Genomic DNA, 21,975 nt, shown 5'->3' with positions numbered 1-21,975 from the left:
TTGCCTAAGGCCACACAGCTAGGTAATTATTAAGTGTCTGAGACTGGATTTGAACCCAAGTACTCCGGACTCCAGGGCCGGTGCTTTATCCACTGCACCACCTAGCCGCCCCAGAACTCCATTCTTTCAAAGAATATTCACTCCCTTGCTCCAAAAGACTAAGTTCTAAGCTATTTAATTTTGATGCATAGGTTTCTAGCTCTAGAGATAGAAGAGACCTTAAAATTCATCTTAGTTAAAAATCTCATTTTATATATGAGAAATCTGAAGCTCAAAGAGAACCATTAGACTTTAAGCACAGGTCTTCTGAGGCCAAAGAAAGCATTTATTAAGCTTAGGCACTATGCCAAGTGCTTTTTACAAAAATGATCTCATTTGATCTTCTCAACAACCCTGGGAGGTAGGTGCTATGGATGACCCCCCACTTTACAGTTGAGGAAACTGAGGCAGGCAGAGGCTAAGTGATTTGCCTAAGGTAGCACAGTTAGCAAGTGTCTGAGGCTTTAAACTCTAATCTTCTTGACTTCAGATTTAATAGTCTGTCCACTGTACCACCTAGGAATCTGGGGCGCATGGGTATTTAATGAAGACTAACATTTCTGGTGGGAGGGCTTCCTGAGCCCTTTTAAGGGCTGCTCATCTACTTTTGCTGTCTATCTGGCATTCATCTCTAAGAAGTTGTAGCTTGTGCAGCAATCACATCATGGTAAACTAGCTTGGCAAACAAATGAAACCAGGTTGAGTGTAATGAACAAACTTCACACTATTAGCAAGTTAGGGGCTGTCTACCCCAAGCATGGGAAGATGGAAACAATTTGTTCCAATGGCCATGAAGGCAACTGAAGCAGGTGTTGTGTAGTGCTTAGACCTTGGTCAGACATCAGAGATGCCAAGGTTATTTCACTATATTCTGGGTCATGACCGACAGTTCTCTTCACCTACTTGTGTTGCCACTGGATTTTGATGACTCTGGAAGAGAAAATGAGGCCTTGTGCAACTCTGCCTCATTTAAATCCAATTCACGCATTATCCCATGATCACATTGATCCTTTTTGAAAATGAAGGACAAAGAACAACAACCATCACTAGGAATCTGGGAACAACACTAGACCAGGCAGACTCCCTCTCAGGACTGCCTTCCTTGATCCTCCACCTAAAAGTCCCTCAAAAAATCACCAATTCTCCAAGTTGGAACTTCAGAGACTATCTCTACTTGAATATAAATCTTAGACAAAATAGCAAAGAGGAACCTAGTATGACCTTGTCCTACTAGCACATTCCACTTTTTGGAGAGTATTGTTTAATTACAAATTTGATTCTTCCATCAAGTCTACATTTGCCCCTTTGCAACTTCCCCCCAACTTCTATGAATCTGCCCTCTTTGGTGAAGCAGAGCCAGTCGAATTCTCCATCATTCCTTTCTTTCTGCCCTGCAGGTGGGAGACCAGTAGCTGGAGTGAGTGTTCCCGAACTTGTGGGGAGGGTTATCAGTTCCGAATTGTTCGCTGCTGGAAGATGATCTCACCTGGCTTTGACAGCTCTGTATATAGTGACTTGTGTGAGTCAGCAGAGATCACCAGGCCTGATGAGCGTAAGACATGTAAGAACCCAGCATGTGGGCCCCAGTGGGAGATGTCGGAATGGTCAGAGGTAAGGACAAACTGTGGATGTGCATATATGTGTGGGGGGTGAGAAAGAGAGGGGGGAGGGAGAGAGGAGAGAGCTCGTTTGTGACCCTGAACACCACTGTCACTTGTATATTTTTGGAATATGTAGACCTATAACCTTGGTAGGGCAGCGAGGTGGTCCAGTGGATAGAACAGAGCATTGGGCCTAGAATCAGGAAAACTCATCTTCATGAGTTCAAATCTAGCCTCAGTCCTATTAGCTGTGTGACCCTGGGCAAATCATTTAATCCTGTTTGCTTCATTTTCCCATCTGTAAAATGAGCTAGAGAAGGAAATGGAAAATTGCTTCAGTATCTTTGCCAAGAAAATCCCAAATAGGGTCACAAAGAGACAGACGTGACTGAAAAATAACTAAACAAAATAGCCATAAAATCATAGAATGACACAGTTGGAAGGGACCTTAGAGGTCGTCATATCTCTGACAACTTCTATGGAATAATTGACCGGGTGTCACATCTCATTGGATAACACATTCTATTTTGGACAGTTCTGGTTATAAGAAAATACTTCCTTCCCCCTCCTCTAAAAGGATGTGAGTGATGGCTAGGGATTCTCCAGAAGCCAGGATCCCAGGAGAAATTGTATTTTGTTTGAGGGGAGGGGGAGGAATCTGCAATGGCTGGAACCATGAGATACTCTGCTTTGATAGTAGCCCAGCCTCCCAGGGACCAATCTAGCCAGTTCTGAGGAGACCTTCCACTCTGAACACTGGGGCAAGTGTTCCCAGTACAGTGATCTTGAAAGATCAGTCCAAATTCTTCTGTTTTCCTGAAGTTTGGCCACTTGGACTCTGGATTTGAGATGAATGGACTCATAGATTAGGAAATTGCTCAGCTGTTGTGGGATCAGTCTCCTGAGGAGCCGGAAAGCCTAGTTTGGTCACTTGGTGTGATCCCACCCCCACTCTTGGCTTAAAGGCCATGGTCTCTTGAGGGAAGACTTCACATATGAAATATAGCATGTTCAGCACAGCAGTCAAGGGCTATTTTTCATGCAGACCCACTGGGAAGATGGGTGGAACTACTGATCCATTCTGAGTTCCCAGTTTTTGCAAATGTAATAAACAATTACGGATCTGGGTCTGTTCTCAGAATTAGGGAGATACAAATATGAATAAGACATGTTTCTTGTCCTCAGGATGCAGTCCTATAAAGGGGAAAAGGCATAGATATAAAACAATCACATAATATGGGACATAAGAGCAAAAGTAAGGTATACACAAAGGGGTGTGGAGATTCTCAGGAGCAAAGAGCACTCTCTGGAAAGACTTGGGGTGGATCTGAGGCTATTGTCTTAGAAACAAGGAAGATAGTGGGATCTTCCCCAAGACAGGTGTGGGTAGGGTAGAACTGTTGTTTAGTTGTGACTGACTCTATGTCATTCCATGAACTTTTGCCCACAAGATTTTCTTAACAAAGAGACTGTCATGCTTTTCTTCTTCATTGTGTCCCCATTTTACAGATGAGGAACTGTGGCAAGCAGACACAAGTGTCTGAGACCAGTTCCGAATTCAGCAAATTCAGGTCTTCCAGATTCCAGGCCAAGTGTTCTATCCACTGCACCACCCAGTGGTGGCTGCTCCAGGGGTGGACTGGAACATAGCAAAATTGGGAAGTCAGTGAAGTTAGGATACAGATTCCCCTTTTGGCACTCTCATCTATTCTGTCTTCTCTGCTCTACTTTCCCCCTCCCCCAGAGAGAGAGAGAGAGAGAGAGAGAGAGAGAGAGAGAGAGAGAGAGAGAGAGAGAGTCTTTAAATATTTAAATGGTCTCATGACTGAGAGGAAAAATGGTATTCATTCTAAGGTATTAGGCATTTGATATACTACCTCCCAGGAATATTTACATTTTTTTAAAGTTCAGATAAAGGGAAATACTTGGTCCAAAGGAATGAATCATTAATGGTAGAATTTCAGACATCAGAGATATTTGGACTGGGTTAGTGGGGTCCTTCCCAATGTTCCTCAAATTATAACTATGAATGAAACCAGTTCTATTTCCAGGTAAATAATTATTTCTGGTTTAGGAAGAAGTCGCTGGATACTGACTTAATGATTCACTCTGTTCTTTGCTTATCCCATGTCTTCAGTGTGCAGCTAGGTGTGGGGAGAGGAGTGTGGTAACTCGGGACATCCGATGCTCTGAGGATGAGAAGCTTTGTGATGCTAATACCAGGCCTGTGGCAGAGAAGAACTGCACTGGCCCCCCCTGTGACCGCCAATGGACTGTCTCAGATTGGGGACCGGTGAGTGGCACTAAGCATATGAAACAGTCCAGAGGATAGGTATCTTTCTGGACTGGGCATGGGGAGTAAGAAGGTAGGAAAGGTATGTTTGGAAAAGAACCCTACGAAGCCTGGGGATTCCTGGGCTTTTTCTCTATCTTTTTGGATACTGGCATTCTCTAAAAATAAATTGTCACCATGGTAACTCCCTGATGCTTGAAGCATTTTCTCCTTTGGGAAGGAGCCTAGGCCAGTGAGGCAAATCATCACCTACCTGGCCTTCAAATTCATCTTTCTTCCCCAAATTTTTATGATTTGAAACCTTCTAACACAGGGTGTTTTCTCTCTCCATATCTCCTTCTTTTCTTCTTCCCTCCCTTTTATACTACTGCCTCATTCCTCTTTCCCTCTCTATCCCTATCCTTACCTACCTCCTTCCCCCTCTACACTTCCTTTCCTCCTATTTTCTTCCTTTGCCTATCTCTTACCCTTGACTCCTCATTTTCTTGCTGCTCTCTCCTTTTTTCCTGCCTTCTCTTCAAATTACCTCCTCTCTCTCTCTCTCTCTCTCTCTCTCTCTCTCTCTCTCTCTCTCTCTCTCTCTCTCTCTCTCTCTCTCCACTCTCCTTTTGTCTCTTTCTCTCCTGCTCTCCTCTCCCCTTGCAGTGCAGTGGAAGCTGTGGCCAGGGGAGGATGATTCGACACGTCTACTGCAAGACCAGTGATGGGCGAGTTGTGCCTGAATCCCAGTGTAATGTGGAAGCCAAACCCTTAGCCATTCATCCCTGTGGAGACAAGAACTGTCCCGCTCATTGGCTGGCTCAGGACTGGGAGCGGGTGAGTGACCTTGCTACCATGGGAAGCCTGCTGGAACCTGACCTTCATCTTCATTGGGTTGACCTTCTGCTATTTGCCTCTCCTTCCAGTGCAATACAACTTGTGGGCGTGGGGTGAAGAAGAGGATTGTGCTGTGTTTGGAGTTGGCTAATGGGAAACTGAAGACAAGGAGCCCCTCAGACTGTGACATTACCAAGAAACCCACAGAAGAGAGTACCTGCTTTGAGAGACCGTGCTTCAAATGGTACACTACCCCATGGTCTGAGGTGAGCGGTCTGGGGTCTCCTCCTAGACTTGTGAAGGATCTGATTGGGCCTGCTCAAGGAAGAAGTCAAGAGCAAGTGTTGGGGCATCTTTCATGATGTCATAATCATGGGTCTCTCTGCCATGGAATAGGAAGATGCAGAGATGGTCCTGTGGGATCACTCAATTCCAACTCTAAGTAAAACACAAGTTAGGATTTGAATTCATATCTTTTGACTACAAGACCTTTCCTCTATTCTGTATGGGATCCAATAGGGCAGATAGGTAGCACAATGAATTGAGCCTTGGAGTCAGGAAGACAGGAGTTCAAATCTGATCTCAGACACTTGATACTTCCTATTTGTGTAACCTTGGGTGAGTCACTTAACCTTGATTGTCTCATATCTAGAGCCATCTCTAATGGATCTGATTCATATCTGGTCACTGAACTCAAATGGTCTGGAGGAGAAAGTGAGGCTGGTAACTTAGCACAGCCTATTCCTCCCATCAAATCCAATTCATGTGCTTGTCATGGTATCACCCTGATGTCATGGTCTTTGAGAAGGAAGGACAAACCTATGGGATCCAATAGGATTCCTTCCTCTTTCCCTTCTTTCTTGACCTGGTAGAGCTTGAAATTTCTCTTTGCTGTTCCTGTCCCCACCATTTCCTGCTTAGTACCATCTTTCCAGTCCAGGACTTAGGTTAAAGGAGAGGGAGGGAGGAGGAGATAAAAGAGTTGTCAGGCTATTCTCAGGGCTTGGGAACAAACACACTTCTACCCTACCCTATAGATTTAATCAGATGAAATAAGGTCAGTGGGGTGACTGTGGAGAGCAGCCTGAGGAAGAGAAGATGGAGTAACACCTCCCTCTCTGTTTCAGAAATCTTCATGTTTGACCTTTAGAGTTAGTAGCTACCTCCGTGATCCATGGTTAGTGGACTGGTGTAGGCCCACTTCACTCCCAAAGCACAATACCTCAATTTCCTGTCGTCCAGAAACACAGCTGGGCCACCAGGGGCAATTGAGAGCAAGGACCTAATTGGAATAAAATGTCTTGCATTTGGCCTGAGAGGGGCCAGGCTGCCCCTCAAGACTCCTTCAGGGTGATCACCAGAGGCTGATTATAGACTTTGGCTAAGGATGCCAAGCTGGCTGTGTATATCCTCCAAGGCCCTCCCAACCAAGCCCTAATCAGGACTTGCAACAGATAAACAGCTTGGAGGCCTCAGACTTGGCTGTGTAATGTGGGGTCGCCTGTACTGGGGCAGGAAAGAACCCAGAAAGAGGGGGGCTGTGTCTGCTGTCTGTGAGATCTTGGCAGGGAGTGAGGCAGGGTCAGCAGACATCTTCACTGCTCTGTGCTGTGAAGTGGGGTTTTCCAAGGGCAACATCTGCACAGGGAGCTCTGGGGAAGGATTGATTTAATTGGAAAACAAAACAAGACTTTTATTGGAGTGGGAAAAAAATTCCAGCTCCCCCAGCTCTACTCAAACACTAGAATATGTAACAATTTGTATTGCACTTTAGAATTTGCATATCCATTATTTCATTTAATTCTCACAAGAGCCCTGTGAAGAGAGGGCAGAGAGATTAGGAGATCCATTTGAGTTATAGAAGCTCTTTTTATGGAGGCAGAGAATTAGAAACTGCCCATCAGTTGGAGAATGCCTAAAGGTTAAAATATAAAGTTGTATAAGAATGATGGAATATTATTGTGCAGTAAGAAATGAAAGGGATCATTTCAGAGAAACCTGGGAAGACTTGTTGGAACTGATGCAGAACAAAATGAGCAGAACCAGAATAGTTATACAATAACAACAATACTGTAAAGAAAACAACTTTGAAAGACTTATGAACGCTAATCTATACAGTGACCAATCACAGTTCCAGAAAACTCCAGATGAAAAATGCTATTTAGGGAGGCTAGGTAATACAATGGATAGAGCACTGGTCCTGGAGTCAGGAGTAGCTGAGTTCAAATGTGACCTTAGATGCTTAATAATTGCCTAGCTGTATGACCTTGGGCAAGTCACTTAACCCCATTGCCTAGCAAAAAATCAAAAAAGAAAAAGAAAAAGAAAAATGCTATTCACCTCCTGAGAAGGACTCAGGGTACAGATAATTTTTTTTAACATGGCCAATGGGAGAGTTTGTTTTGGGTGACTATTATAATGTATTTTGCATTTCTTTCATGAGGAGAGAATGTGGATCTTAAAATAAAATAAAACTAAATATTAAAGACTTATTTGATGGATGAAGGAAATTATTTTCCTATGAGATTGTCTTGTCCAAAGTCATGTAGCTTTATGTTTATATGTTTATTATATGTTTATCAATGTACTGTCCCAGTCTCAATCTCAGAGGATATCCAGATTGGATCAGGCTAACCTGAAAATGTGTCTTATATAGCAAACAGCTATATTTGACTTGAGGTGGAAGGATCTTTGCCTAACAAAGAGTCATCTTTGCTCCTTTCAGTGCACCAAAACCTGTGGGGTAGGTGTGAGAATGCGTGATGTGAAATGCTATCAAGGGACAGATATTGTTCGGGGCTGTGACCCACTGGTGAAGCCTGTTGCCAAACAAACCTGTGACCTGCAGCCATGCCCTACTGAACCTCCAGGTGAGGAGAGATGAAACGTGGGAGGAGGAAGGCTAGAGATATGGTGGGTAGAGAATCACTGTGGTCAGGGCTTTGTAAATACTTGCTGGTTAAGTATCTGTTAGAAATGGTTCAATGTTCACAATCACATCATTTTATTCATTCCAGTGTGAAATCAGCTAGCCCCCCCCCTCAGCTTTATCTGCTACTACTTCAAATTTCTGTAGTGACTTTCTTTTGCACAGATCAAATCTCCTTATAGGTAGGAAATACCTTGTGCTCCCTCTGAATATGGTTGACAGGTAGGGAAAGGAAAGAAAACAAAATAGAAATATCCCCATTTCACAGATAGGGAAGCTAAGGCTCAGAAGAAATCTAGGTGCTTATGACTGATCTGAGGTTAGAGTTTAGACTTTAGGCCACACTATGGTTTGAGGATCCTTTAGTCTAGGAATTATGGACTAGTTAACTGGCAGGAGGGGGGAAATCAAAGAAATAGGTGGCATATTCCCTACCTGTCTATGGCTTTCCCTCTAGGTGTCAGTGAGAAAGCTTTGTGCTAACTTTGCAAATAGCAAGCTCACATGAGATATAGAGGGCTATAAAGGGAGATCAGATAAATTCTAGGAAGGAGGGGTTAGGAGCAGGCATTGCCCTATGATCCTGATGGCTTTCTTTCTGGTATCTCCCTTCATCATGCTTATCTATTTTTTTTCCTTCAGATGACAACTGCCAAGATCAGCCAGGGACCAACTGTGCTCTGGCCATCAAGGTCAACCTTTGTAGTCACTGGTACTACAGCAAAGCCTGCTGTCGTTCCTGTAGACCTACCCACTCCTAGGCTCCTTGGAGGAGAGACATATTTTACCCTGGTCTGGACTACCATACTGAAGGACTGGGGGTAGTCCATGGAAGGGGAACTCCTCACCCCTTCTTTTAATTGAAGCTCTTCCTGGTGGTTGGGAGAACAAGCCTGTGAAAAATGAACATTGACCCTCTGCTTATAGAGAAGGGATTTTGACCACATTCTGCAAACCTCTTCTCCCTCACCTGATCTCCATGGGAGAGAGAGATCCACTGGTTACTTGCATTGGGTTTCAAGGCTGGGAACCCTAATCCATGATTCCTCATTACTGCATGTTAGTAGTGTCTGGATAGATGGAAGGATGTACATAGGATCTTGTATATTTGTTTCTGTTTTAGATTGGAGTCTTTGTGGGAACTTTCTTCTCCAACCCTCAGCCTTTGGTCTCCTGCATCTGTTCCCAGCTTCTTGCTTGCTCTTACAAAAGTCCAGAGGGAGGTGGGGAATATCAGAGTAGCATATTTGGCAACTAAAGCATATCGGAAAATAGATGACCATCCTGTTGATTTTACATGTTGCCTTAGAATGAAATGCTTTTGTCCCCTGGTTCTTTCTGGGCCCTGGAGAGAGGGGTACACAGGAGAAGAGGAGAATAGAAGACTGTAAAAGTAGGTGTATACTTTTCAGAGAATTTTATCTCATAATCAAATGTCAGTTTCATAGTCCTTATAAAAGATCATCAGTGCTGACAGAAGTGTATATAATGAAACGTACCTGCACTTTATATCACAAAAAGATGCATTTGTTTAATATATTTGTTTACAAACAGTGGATTTTATCCCTATAATCATTAATCAGTACTCATCTATGTATGTTAATAAAGTTGTCATATTTATGACTGGCATCTGATTTCATTTACGTGGGATTCTAGATAGTAGATGCTTTGGACAGGGTAAGGGAAACTGGGAGGAGATAGAGGAAAAGACAAGCTAGTGGCTTGTGCCTGAAGAGACACTAACAAGTTGTGTGTCCCTCGGCACCTTACCTGCTCTTTGCCTCAGTTTTTTCATCTGTAAAATGAGTATAATAATAGACATATCTCCCAGGATTGTTGTGAAGATCAAATGAAATAGTAATTGTAAAGTGCTTAGTGCAGTACCTGGCTCATGGAAAGTGTTATATAAATGTTAGTTTTTATTAAGAAGAACAGGGAGCTTTGAGGGAGAGCGCTGGACTTTTGCCTTCATTGGAACATCAATAACACACAAACCTCACACGGAAAAGATCAGAAAAATCTGTCCTGGGGCTTGATGACAACCAGGCCAAGGCAGTTTTGTAAATATACCCATGAGCCTGCTTTGTACCAGCTAACTTAAAAAAATACATTATGAAATGTCAGAAATGGAAGGGACCTTAAAATATAAAATGTTAGAGCTTAGAACATGAAATGTCAGGACTAGGAGAGATCTTTGAACAGGTTCAGAACTGGAAAGAATCTCAGAATTGGGGAATCTGGAGCTAGAAGATGCCTTAAGACATAGTATCAGAATGTCAGAGTCAGAAGAGATGTTATAGACTCTCTGTAGGATTAAGTGACTTGTCCAGAGTCGCATAGCTAATAAGTGGCTGAGGCTGGATTTGAACTCATGCAGATGAGTCTTCATCATCCTAGTGCTATAACCACGACATCATCTAGTTGCCCTCCATCAGCATAAGAGGAGGCTAGATGATGCAAGGGATAGAGCCTGGAGTCAGGAAGACTTCCAGCTTCAGATGTTTACTAGATGTGTGACCCTGAACAAGTCACTTAACCTGTTTTCATTAATCCCCTGGAGAAGGAAATGGCAAAGCACTCTAGTGTCTTTGTCAAGAAAACCCTACCCAGGGTCATGAAGTCAGAAAGAACTCAACAAAAATGTGCCAGGTGTTGCTAGGAACCAGGTCTCTGGATTCCCAATCCTGAGCTTCATTCACAAAAGTATTCTGCTTCTCAAAGCAAAATCAGCATATGATGGAGTGAGTAGGGCAAAACTAAGCAGTCAGAAAGTTAGGGGGAGCAGCTAGGAGCTACTTCTGATTGCTAAATTTTCAATGTGAGCATTTACACTTCAGAAATGGGCACTACAAATAAGAGATTGATTTGTTGATTGCCCAGACTTGTTAATAATGCAAATTAAATTGAAAAGACCCTCCCTGCCCACCCCAAGATCCCAGTTGGTTTAACATTTAACAGCACCCCCCACTGCATTGCTCCATAAACATCACTGGCTCAGCAGGGGTGTAATCAATGGCCCAGGGAATGCAGCCATCTCGAATAGTCACACTGATAACTGGCACTTTAAGGATCGCAAATAGCAGCTAGGTGGCACAATAACTAGAGGGCCAGGGCTGGAGTCAGGAAAGCTCATCATCCTGAGTTCAAATGTGACCTCACACACTTTGAAGCAAGTCACTTCACCCTGTTTGGCTCAGTTTCCTCAGCTGTAAGAAATGGGTCAGGAAGAGTCAGACAGGACTGAACAACAAGCTTTGTAAATTTACATCTATTTTATCACAAACACCACTGGGTTGAAGGGGAGCAAGCAACTTCTCTAAGTGGGTCACAGTTAGCAGTGCTCCCCAGGGAGGAGAATGGAAATAAAGTTTTAGAGTGCTTATTATGTTTCAGACTAAGCACTTTTTACAAATATTTTCTCCTGTGATCCTTACAACAACCCTGAGAGGTAGGCATTACTCTTATCCCAATTTTACAGCTGAGTAAACTGAGGCAAACAGGTTTTTTTTTTTTTTAGCTTGTTTGTTTTTAAGCGAGTTGCCCCAGGTTATGCAACTAGTAAGCCTCTGAAGTCAAATTTGAACTCAGTTGTTCTGGATTCCACCCTCATCACTTTTATCTGCTGTGCTACCAGCTGCCAGTATTGGAAGTGTGGGGGAGATAGAGGAGGAAGACAGAGCAGGGAGAGAGAGGAGAGAGGAAGATAAGGAGAGGGGAAGAAGAAAAGAGGGAGGGGGAAGAAGAGTGAGAGGGAGGAAGGGAAGGAGAGCAAGAGTGGGGGAAGAAAAGAGAGAGGAATGGAGGAAGGGAGAGAGGGAGAGGGAGGAGCAGGGAGAGAGGGAGAGGGGAGGGAGGAGAAAGGGAGAGGGAGAGATGGAGGGAGAGAGAGAAATGGAGGGAAGGGAGATGGGACAAAGATCACAACTCTTTTCCTCGAGCCTGACAAGAAGTACAGCCCTGGAAAAATACAATAGCTTAGACCCCTGCTCTTCCTCTCTTCTTAGAAGGTGGTGAACCACCTAGCAGGCATGAAAAAAACTTCAGAAAAAACCCACCTTGGATGAGGATTCTTTAATCCCTCCAGGGGGTGTTGGGGAGAACTGCTGCCTACTCTGTGACTGAGTTCAGAGGAACTTAACCCACTGTGGGGCTGATTGGGTCTCAGCATTGTCAAAAGCACCTGTTGGCAGGGGAGGTAGGCTAACTGGTTAGTGAACAAGTGTCTCTGGCTGCCATGAGGACAGGGCCTGTCCTTTCCCAAATCTGGTTTGGGGGTAAGTGGTAGGACAGTCTGTAGAATTGTTTCAGATTTACCTTTCCATGAAAGAGAAATACCTTAGAGCTGGGCCCACCAAGTCCCAGCCCATCACAGTCCAGACAGAAAAGGTCCAGAGGAGGAAAAGAGAATTGCTCCAAGACTGGCAGAGCTGTCATGGTGACATAACACCTAGACTTCTCTGGGTTATCACTAACTGGGTTATCTTTGCCTCAAACCAATGTCTGTTTGAGCACTGTGGTGCTTTTGAATCCATTGTGTCATAGGATCAAGGATTTAGAGTTGGGAGAGACCTTATAGAGATTAAGTGGCTTCTCCAAGGTAATATAGCTAATAAATTGCAATGGTGGAATCAGAATCTAAGTCCCTTGATTTCAGAATCAGCACTCTTTCCTATGAATTACTGTGATTATCAGAGTGGCTCTCTCCTTTTCCTGGAGTTCATTAATGAGAAAGTTCCCTTAACGTGGGAAGACTGACTTAGTTTCAGTGTTCAGGGTTTATGAGGACTGGGTGACAAAATGAGGACATCCACAGGGCTATCATAGCTTTAGAGTTAGAAGACACTTTAGGGGACATCTAGTCTGAACCCTCTTCATTTTACAGATGGAAAAACTGAGGCCCAAAGAGCTTAAAAGACTTGCCCAAGCTTACCCAGCTAGTATCAGAAGTCATGTGGCTAAGAAGATGCCCATCTCATTTTAGTCTCCCTGAAGCTTTATCCTTTCAATTTGAGAAGCAAGACAAATCTGACTTTGCAATCATTTCCTTCCTCAGTCTCTCACCTCATATTTCATTTGTATTCTTGTTTAATTCATCACTATTATTATTGTTAATATTATTAATTAGTAATACTATTAAAAGACTAGCTAATAACAAAAATGCTCTACTGAGGATTATTTGCATTTAAAGGGGGATTCTTTAAGACTCAAGGGAATAAAGGCAATAGGGCTGCCTTTATTTTGGGACTGAATACCTGATGACAGATTATTCTGAAGGTACCATTCTATCTGTGAAGTCAGCTATGCTTTCATTTATATCCTTGAAATGTAGCTAGCTCCTTTCACTAAAGCTCATTCTAGGGGGTAAATACTTTCTTATATTTTCAAGGAGGCTTTATGGTAGCCACTCCCCTGCCTACACTCTGATGACTGTAATAGTTTTAATTCTAAACCTTTCATTTTCAAAACCATACCATACACCAATTATATGTCTGGGCTGGACCTTAACCTCACTCACCAGATACTTTTTTTTTAAAGTCAGACTAATGTACAATGTCATTGGTGGCTGGCATGACCTCTCTTCCCTAAACCACTAAAAAGAGTGATCTGGAAATTGGGACAGATTAAAGAACCTCTTCTCCATAGTAATGTCAAAGATAAGGTTTATTTCCTTTTGTTTTTTTCAGCGGGCCCAGGAATTAGTCCCATTCAACAGTCCACCTCCATGAAATTAAGTTGCCTGTATCTTGTTTCACTTCAAAGGTATATATGTTTATATGTTTTATAGTTATGTATAGATCAGAAAAGGAAACATGAAAATAGACAACAGCCACAGGAAACTGCCCCTCCCCACCCCCTCCCCCCTAAAGTCAAATGCAACAGAACCAACTTCAGATAAGAATTGTACAAAGGAAAAGTTTGGTTCAAGCTTCTGTTAGGACATCAGACAATTAAGAACACCATCCTGAGCAGAGATACTCACATCAAAGCTTCACTGACTACTTGCTCCACTCGGGGATGGATAAACCAGGCAAACTAATGTGCTAAAGACCAAGGCAGAAGTAGGAGAAGAAAGAAAATCAAGAATACCAAAAGTGGTTAATCTTTCATGTACTTCAAAACCTCTTCTGGGGAATTAGAAACCTCTGGGAAAGAGAAGAAAATATCTTGTCACAGTACACGCAATGTTTATAAACCAACCACAATTCTTAAAATGACAGCTTGTCATTTTCCAAGAGTATGTCTTCTATGAAGTTTTAATTGAGAGTTCAGTAAGGAGCATCTTCTTCTCTGGTTGTGAGCAGATTGTCTCACAAGGATTATTCTTCCCCAAATCCCATGCAGTGTCTTGAAGGGGAAATCCTCAAAGACAGAACTGGAGGCATTAAGAGAGAAGCTCAGGGGCCACTTTTAAAAATATAGTTTAACAAACTGACACCAAAGAGTAAACATTGCATTTTACTAAGTAGAAAATAAGAGACCTATTCAAATGTCTGCTTTCACTGGAAGTTAAGTCACTTGCCCAGCATCACGATTAGGGAATTTCTTAATCATATATTTTTAAAACTGATTTATTTATTCTGCTAAACATGGAAGATGAATTCTAGGAGAAGGACTGTGTGCTGAGCTTAAAATACTTCAGGAGAAAAATTGTTGGAACTGAGAGTCTCTTTGAGAGACAATTTGGAGTGGATTCTATTGTTTATGCCTGCCTATCAATGTTCAGTGTGGAAGGTGTGTGGGAGGCAGGAGAATGGGCCAAACTTACAGATATCTGGGACAATGACTTAAACTCCAAGGACTATTCTAGCAGACGTGGCTATGTCAACCAGCAAGAGCTCATCTCATTTTTCTCAGGTGAATTTGGGTCACTTTTTAAAAAATACTGTCTGTTTTTTTGTTTGTCTGTGTATGCTGGGGGTAGGATAATAGTCATACTTCATTATTATTGATTAGAAATTAGGTGATGTTTTAATATCTTTATCCTCATTCTCTCTTTCCTTGCACATCCTGTTCCCTTTTCAACCATGGGGTCACTAAGGCCAGAAACCACTTTGGATCCAAAGGAATCAAGGGTCCCAAGAAGATGAGGAGATATTGATAAGAATATCTTCATGTCCACTGAAGACTGGAGGAGGCTCTTTCTTTCTAAACTCCAGTCCTTCCAACCTCAGGCAGCCATTTCATATGTGAGACAAGAACACCTAGTGTGGTGAAACTCAGGACAGTCCTAGGAGCCAGAGAAAGCCTGGTACCAAAATTTCTTTAATAAAATGGAAGCAACAGCTTAAATTACCTTAATTCTTGAATTCCTCCCTCCCTCAACCCCATAGTTACTGTCATCTCTTAGCTGGAATTTAACCACTTTTGGTTCTGAGGCTTATCCTTAAACAACAACCTTCCCTGCCTAATTGCCCCATATCACTGGGATCTTTCCCTCATATCTTCCCATGCTTTGTATTCCTCATTAAGCATTAAACACCTACTCTAGATTGCCTATTACTGTTTTATTGTTGTGTGCCCTGCTTCTCCAACTAACATGTCAACTTTCTGAGGATGGGGAATGTGGTTTTTTTTGTGTGTAACCTAGGGTGCCTATTGCAGAGCAGAACACACTGTAGGGGTTTGGGAACCAGTTTACTGATTGACTGAATGACTTTTCTGTTGCTGGATCAGTGAACTACCAAAATACATTCATTATCTCATCGGTTCTCAGTCAGACTCCTTGGTGGTGAAACTGCTGTCCAATGGTGGGGGATGGGCTGAAGGTTACCAAATCAAAGAATGGTGGAGCTGGAAGGAACCTTAGAGACCATCCAGTCAAAGCCCCTTCCTTTTTTTTTTTTTACAAATGAAGAAACTGAGGCCATGGAATGCCCATGGTCACACTATGAGTTGGTGGCAAAGGGGTGCCTAGAACCCAGATCTCCATTCCCAGTCCAGGCTCAGACATCGGTGCTGATGCTACGGCTTCGAGAGAAGGCTTCCCGCATGGCAGAGAGGCGGTTGGGGTTGAGGGCCTGGAGTCCACCAAAGGTCACTGGCAGCTCTATGTCTTCCTGACTGATGTTCTTATAGTTGATTCGCTCACCCCCATTTCGAACTTCCTCTGGTTCCTGAAGGAAGAAGGTTGGTGGTTCGTAGTGAGAGCAGCTGGGGCAGACAGTGTGGCACTGGGGGGATTTCTGGTTGAAAGATGAGGAAGAAGATGGGTAGAGTGAGGGGCCATTAGTCAGCATGATGTTTCGGTTAGAGTGGAGTGGTGGGATGTGGGAGTGGACAGCAAAGTCAGGCTCTTCCTCATCCTCTTCTGACTCATCTTTTTTGCAACAGTAATACTGGATGCAAAAGAAGAAGTAACAATGTATTTAACATTGCCAAAGCACTTTCACATTCATCATCACATATGACTTTCACAACATTCCAGGGAGGGAGTCAGTTTAGTTATCAGGCTCATTTAAAAGTCAATAATACCTTCCCTCTTTTATCGCTAGCTTTACGGATGGGGAAACTCACAGGGTGAGACAATGGCCATGTTGGGCATCAGGCTGGGACAGCCTGTATTTATATAGGCCTGTCTTTATTTTCAGATTTCAATAGGGGACCATTCTTCAGAAGCTAGGAGCTGGAGAACATAGCCTCATCCAATCCAATCCAATCCAATCCAATCCAATCCAATCCAATCCAATCTAAGAAGCATATATTACTGTACCTGAAGCCTACAGTAACATAGGACTGCGATGATGCAGAGCAAAATGACTGTTGCTAATATTCCACCTGTGATGACCACAGTCCCGGCTGTCATTCGCCCGCTTCTCCATTAACTGCCTGAAAGACACAAGCAGGATTTGAAATCACAGAAGATATTGAGATGGGGAGGACTGGGTTAGAGGGAGCAGAGATTGTATGAACTAACCTGAGCCTCTCTAGAGGCTCTAGAGTGAGAGGGAAAATGCTCACAACCCAGTCACTATTTAGGGAGCCCTAAACAGCCAAGCCTGCAGGAAGGCAGCCAGTGAGGGAGAAAAACGGAAACTTGGTAGGACTAAAGGATTTAGAATTGAAAGAGGCTCAAAGATTCAATTCTCTCATTTTTCAGAAGAGGAAACTGAGGTGAAGTCCCATGCCATAGGTAAGATAGCTAGTAAATAACAGATTTGAGCCCAGGTTTTCTGATTCCAAATCTACCATTCTCACCACTACATTAGGCTGCTTAAAAAAAAAGTTCACATAGATCCAGTCATTAAAAGGCAAAATGGGTCCTACCTCTTCCCCTTTGGTCATGCCTTCTCCCCTCAGGCTCTTCTTTGGAATGAAGGAAATAAGCATTTATTAAACATCTGCTATGTGCCAGCCATTCACAAGAACCCTGGGGAGATGGGGGCTGTTGAGGCAGAAAAAGTGATTTGTTCAGGGTCTTACTGCTTAGTAATTGTCTGAGGCTGGATATGAATTCAGGGCTTCCACTATGTTATCTAGTTTCCTCTAGACCTTAGGCAAGGTCTCTTCCCTGCAAAAGGGTCCTTATTTATTTTAACCTGGACAAATTTTGAGGGCACTGGGGAAAAGGGTCAGCAGCCCACAGGGATTCAGTTCCTATATGTCTCTGACTGACCTATGTCTTGGAAAATCTAGAGGAGGAATGGCATAAACCAATGGGCTATCTGGGGCTCAAAGGCTTATTTTATTAAAAGTGTGTTTTTTTAAAGGGGAGTGGCAATAGATGTTTGGATCCAGGAAAATTAGTTGGTGTATTCATTTCCATATCTAGGAAATGTGGAATAATATATCATCTATGAGGACTGATGAGGGGATTCATAGGAAAGGATATTCAGAATCAAGTCATTAAGTCAATCTACTATTATCTAAGATCAAAATGAGTAAGATTGGGGAAATCTCTCTAATTCATGTAGTTCTTTATCCTCTTGAAAGTGTTTTCAAATCCATTATCTTATTCAGTTTTCACTTCCATTATCTCATTCATTCTTGTGAAGGAGGCAGCATAGGAATTCTTCATCCCATTTTAAAGACACCCAGAGAAATTAGGTGACTTTCTCAAAGTCATATAATTAGGAAATGAGAGAATTGAGGTATCATGATAGAACCATCTCTCTAGCTCCTCAAAGTTCCTATTTGTAGCCTTTTGTTTAGATCTCTTCTATTTCTCTGTCATACTCTTCCCTCTTTCCCTCAATTTATGAACTCTCTGAAGGCTAGGACTGATGTTGAAAGAATATAGGATTTGAAAGGAGACCTGGATTCTATTTCTTGGATCAGACACTGATCAGTTTTGTTACCCCAGGTAAGTCACTTCTTTGTGAACCTTGGTTTCTTGATTTGTAAAATGGTTATAATAATAACATTTATATGCTATTAATTTTAGGGACTTATAGGGAAGGCTTTTTTTGTAACCCTTAAAATGTGGTATAGAAATGTGAGATTGTTAACACTGATGTTTTTCATTTCTAGATTCTCAGAGGCCTACACTAGGTTTAGTATATTGTAGGTACCTAATAAATATTGTTGAATTCCTTGCTGAATGTGAGAGATCAGACTTTGGGATTTTGCTGTTCAGTGAATGGCAGAAAATTGGGAAATGGCAGTTCCAGAAGGAGAGGTCCCATGGAGTCTCAAATACCTTTAGACAGCAATTTTTATAGTAACAAAGAACTGGAAAAAATAGATTGCCCCTTTGATTTGAGAAGGGCTAATGAAGTTGTGATACAAGAAAGTAATGGAGTATTATTGTGCTATGAGAATGATGGATGTGAAAAATTAAAAGAATCATGGGAAGATTTATATAAATTGATGAGACTGGTATAACCATTCAGGAGAAAATCATATACAATTACTACAAAATAATTGGAAAGCATAAAGACAGTGAAAAAAGAGAAAAAAGAAAAAAATCATTGCTTTGAAATTATGATTATAAAGCTTGGCTTTAATGGAGAGGTATGTGAATAGATCTCCCTTTTTGTAGAGGTAGGGACCCATGGACCCATCCATCCATCCATCCATCCATCCATCCATCCATCCATCTATCTATCTGTCCATCTGCCTATCCGCCTGTCTATCTGTCTATCTTATCTGACTTGGCTTAAATATTGCTTAATTTTGTAGAATCATTTCTACCCACTCCTTTTCTCCTTTCCATTTTTTTAATTAGAAAAAGTTTCAGAGATAACTATCTGGGAGGGGGAAGGGAAAGGAATATATTAAGAAACAAAGGTAATATAAAAAATAAAAGATATCAATTTAAAAGAAAAAACATATCTCCTGGCTTGGTGCTCTTGTTCTTTCCTATCCACAAAGATCTTTAGAGTTAGACTCCAAAAATCCCCCAAGTCTCTGAATCTTCTCTGACAAATCCATGGGTCTAATGTAGAGAGTGACTGTATCAAGTCCTACCTATCCTTTGCCTTGGTGTCAGATCAGGATGTCAATTCTGGATGCCCTGTGGGTTACAAAAGCAGTGTCCCTCCATCCCTCCATCTCTACAACTTTCCTTAGATTTTTACCAAGTTAGACCCTGAGTAATTTCAGCTCTGATACTTAAAGCAAGACCCAATGAGGGGAACTGGATTAGATGAGAGATTCCTTTTTAAAACTTTCTTATTCATTCTTTCATTTATTCATTTGTTTACTTATTTAGTCATTTTCTAATTATTTTCCAATTACATGTAAAGATAGTTTTCAACATTTATCCTTTTCCAAGCTTTTGAGTTCCACATTTTTCCACCACTCTCCTCCTCATAGCAGCAAACAAACTGATATAGATGATCAGAGATGCTTCCTATGGTCTGTAAACTTGTAAACTTTTAAAGTTGTTTGATAACCATACTTCAATATAACTAGTTTTTGTCTGTAAACTTGTTTTTAAAATTTTTTTTATAACTACTTCAATACAACTAGTTTTTTTTTGTAAAACTGTGCTTTATTTTGTGCATTTAAAAACATTGTTCTGAGAAGGGGTCCATAGGTTTCACCAGACTGTCCAAGGTTTCCATGGCACAAAAAAGTTTAAGAAGTTCACCAGATGATCATTAGAGTTCATTCTAAAATACTACATTGTATACCACAGAAGAGAAAGGGCCCTATTTGTTTTGGAAATATGCCCACTAGTCTGGGGGAGGGGGTACATGAGTTCTGGGTGACTATGAACTCTCACATAATCATTGACTATCAGAGCTAGAATCCTCTCATTTTCCTCATCTGAGGAATATTCTTTCCATGATACCACAGATATAAGGAAATAAAGGCCCCCTTTGGACAAGTAATTTGATTACTGGGGTAATTTAGGGTAATAATAATTACTGGGGAAGTAATTTGATGGTCACACAGTCATTTAGTTTCAGAGCTGGGACCAGAATTCAGGTTTTCTGATGCCCAGTTTAGGGCTAAACTAAACTTTTGCTGCCTCTCCAGAAGGATATGCCCCTAGCAAGGGAAAGGGGGAGTTTTCAAAAACCCTTTGAGGTCATTAGGATTTTGCTGGTTTCTAGTCCCAACCCTGGGTTGAGGAAGGACCTACACATACACATATATGCACACACACATACATACACTTTTACACTTACACAGCTCTTGCAAAGCTCAACAGACAGTCTTGGCCGGCTGGCTGCCAGAGTCGAAATTGAGCCAGCTGGCCCTGCCTGGGCTCTGCTGACTACAAGAGTAAGACAAGCACAGGATCCAAGTCCATAGTGAGTATAGGGAGGGAGGAGTAGAGGTTGGCAGGGCAGGTGGAGGTGGGGGTGTGCATCTTGATGGTTGAGATTGGGGTTCAAGAGAGGGATTCTTGTGTCCAGACAAGTTCTATGCTCCTCCTGATGCCCAGTTTGGTGAGGAGAAATAAATTGGGCAGTGGTTCTCAGAGTGGAAGGAAGAGTTTTTAAATTGCATGCCTCCACAGCCCTCCCTCCCTCTTGGTTAATGTGGAGGCTTAGCTCTGAGCAAAACCAGCTGTGTTTTGGTTTAGCCTTTTCCCAACTCAACAGGTAAAGCAAGTGCCACAATAATCCCTTTTACTCATATATTGCCTTGTATTTTCCAAAGTGCTTTTCCATCCATTATCTTATTTGATCCTCACACCAACCCTGTGAGGGAAGCAAGGCTTAGATTATCACTCCCATTTTATAGATGAAGAAATTGAGGCCCCCAGAGAGAACAACTGTTTTTTAAAATGGTCATATAAAGAGTGAGTTGCAGAGTAGAATTGGAATGCAAAGCTCTTTGACTTTCAAATTCAATGTCTTTGTATAAAAGCTATACCTTTACTTTAGGAATTCATAGGAGATTATAGATTATCCTAACTTGAAAGACTTTAGGGTTCATTTTATCCAATCTTGTCCTTTTAGAGGCAGTAAGGTGGTGTATCAGGAATACCTAATTTCAAATCCATCCATATACACTTACTAGATGTATGTTCTAGTGCAAATCATTTATCCTCTTCTTACCTCAGTTTCCTCAACTGTAAGATGTGGATAATAATAGAACCTATCTTCTGGAGTAGTTGTGAGGATCAAATGAGATATTTGTAAGTACTTAACACATTGTCCAATATGTAGTAAGTACTATGTAAATATTATTTATTATTATTATTTTATAGAGGAGGTATCTTTATTCCAGGGAAGGAAAAGACTTGGCCAAGACCATGTAGCTGAAACCTGGATTAATAGAAGATCTATTAGAATATAAGCTTCTTGAGGGCAGGGACTGTCTTTTTGCTTATATTTTTATTCTCAGCATGTTGCTAGCACATAGTAAGCATTTAGTAAATGAATATTGATTTGATTTGAAGTAGAATTTTAAAAGTACAAGTGATAGAGCACATCCAACTGCAGCCATAATTCAACTAAGTGGTACTGGATCCTGAGTCAGGAAGTCCAGAGTTCAAATTTTGTTCTCAGACACTACTTAACTGTGTGGCTTTGTACAAGTGTTTAATATCTCAGCCTCAGTTTTCCCATCTGTGAAAAGAGGTTAATAATAGCACTGACCTTTAAAGGACTGCTTATAGGATCAAATTAAATAACATAGGGAAAGTACTTTGCAAACCTCAAAGGGTTATGAATGGGTTTTATTGTTGTTCAATTGTTTTAGTCGTGCCTGACTCTGTGATCCTACTTGGGTTTTTTTGTTGTTGTTATTTCAGCAAGGATACTGGAATGGTTTGCCATTACCTTTTCCAGCTCATTTTACAGATGATGAAATTGAGTCAGATGAAGTTAAGTGACTTGCACAGGGCCACACAGCTAGCAAGTAGCTAAGGCTGGATTTGAACTTGGAAAGAAGAGTTG

General features: G+C 41.8%; 2 protein-coding genes across 8 annotated transcripts in view; one reads left to right on the top strand and one right to left on the bottom strand.

The window, feature by feature from the left end:
• ADAMTSL2 (ADAMTS like 2) overlaps positions 1–9,960 on the top strand; it is a 49,302-nt gene extending 39,342 nt beyond the window's left edge. For 4 of the 5 annotated variants that reach the window (XM_074210769.1, XM_074210772.1, XM_074210768.1 and 1 more), the window contains 6 exons: positions 1,437–1,650; positions 3,778–3,933; positions 4,579–4,749; positions 4,839–5,015; positions 7,475–7,619; positions 8,321–9,959. In XM_074210769.1, the coding sequence (XP_074066870.1) occupies positions 1,437–1,650; positions 3,778–3,933; positions 4,579–4,749; positions 4,839–5,015; positions 7,475–7,619; positions 8,321–8,439 (982 nt within the window). In that variant the 3' untranslated portion in view covers positions 8,440–9,959. Of the gene's footprint in view, positions 1–1,436; positions 1,651–3,777; positions 3,934–4,578; positions 4,750–4,838; positions 5,016–7,474; positions 7,620–8,320 lie in introns of all 5 variants that reach the window. The other variant, XM_074210770.1, reaches the window with a different exon arrangement.
• Positions 9,961–13,544: 3,584 nt separating this feature from the next.
• FAM163B (family with sequence similarity 163 member B) overlaps positions 13,545–21,975 on the bottom strand; it is a 59,044-nt gene continuing 50,613 nt past the window's right edge. For all 3 annotated transcript variants that reach the window (XM_074227678.1, XM_074227664.1, XM_074227671.1), the window contains exons 2-3: positions 16,389–16,504; positions 13,545–16,014 (exon numbers count right to left, since the gene is read on the bottom strand). In XM_074227678.1, the coding sequence (XP_074083779.1) occupies positions 15,622–16,014; positions 16,389–16,481 (486 nt within the window). In that variant the 5' untranslated portion in view covers positions 16,482–16,504 and the 3' untranslated portion in view covers positions 13,545–15,621. The remainder of the gene's footprint in view (positions 16,015–16,388; positions 16,505–21,975) is intronic.

The sequence above is a fragment of the Macrotis lagotis genome, chromosome 1 (assembly GCF_037893015.1).
Source record: "Macrotis lagotis isolate mMagLag1 chromosome 1, bilby.v1.9.chrom.fasta, whole genome shotgun sequence".
NCBI lineage: Eukaryota > Metazoa > Chordata > Mammalia > Peramelemorphia > Peramelidae > Macrotis > Macrotis lagotis.
The sequence above is the reverse complement of the archived record's forward strand: the minus strand, read 5'-3'. Positions and strand labels throughout refer to the sequence as shown.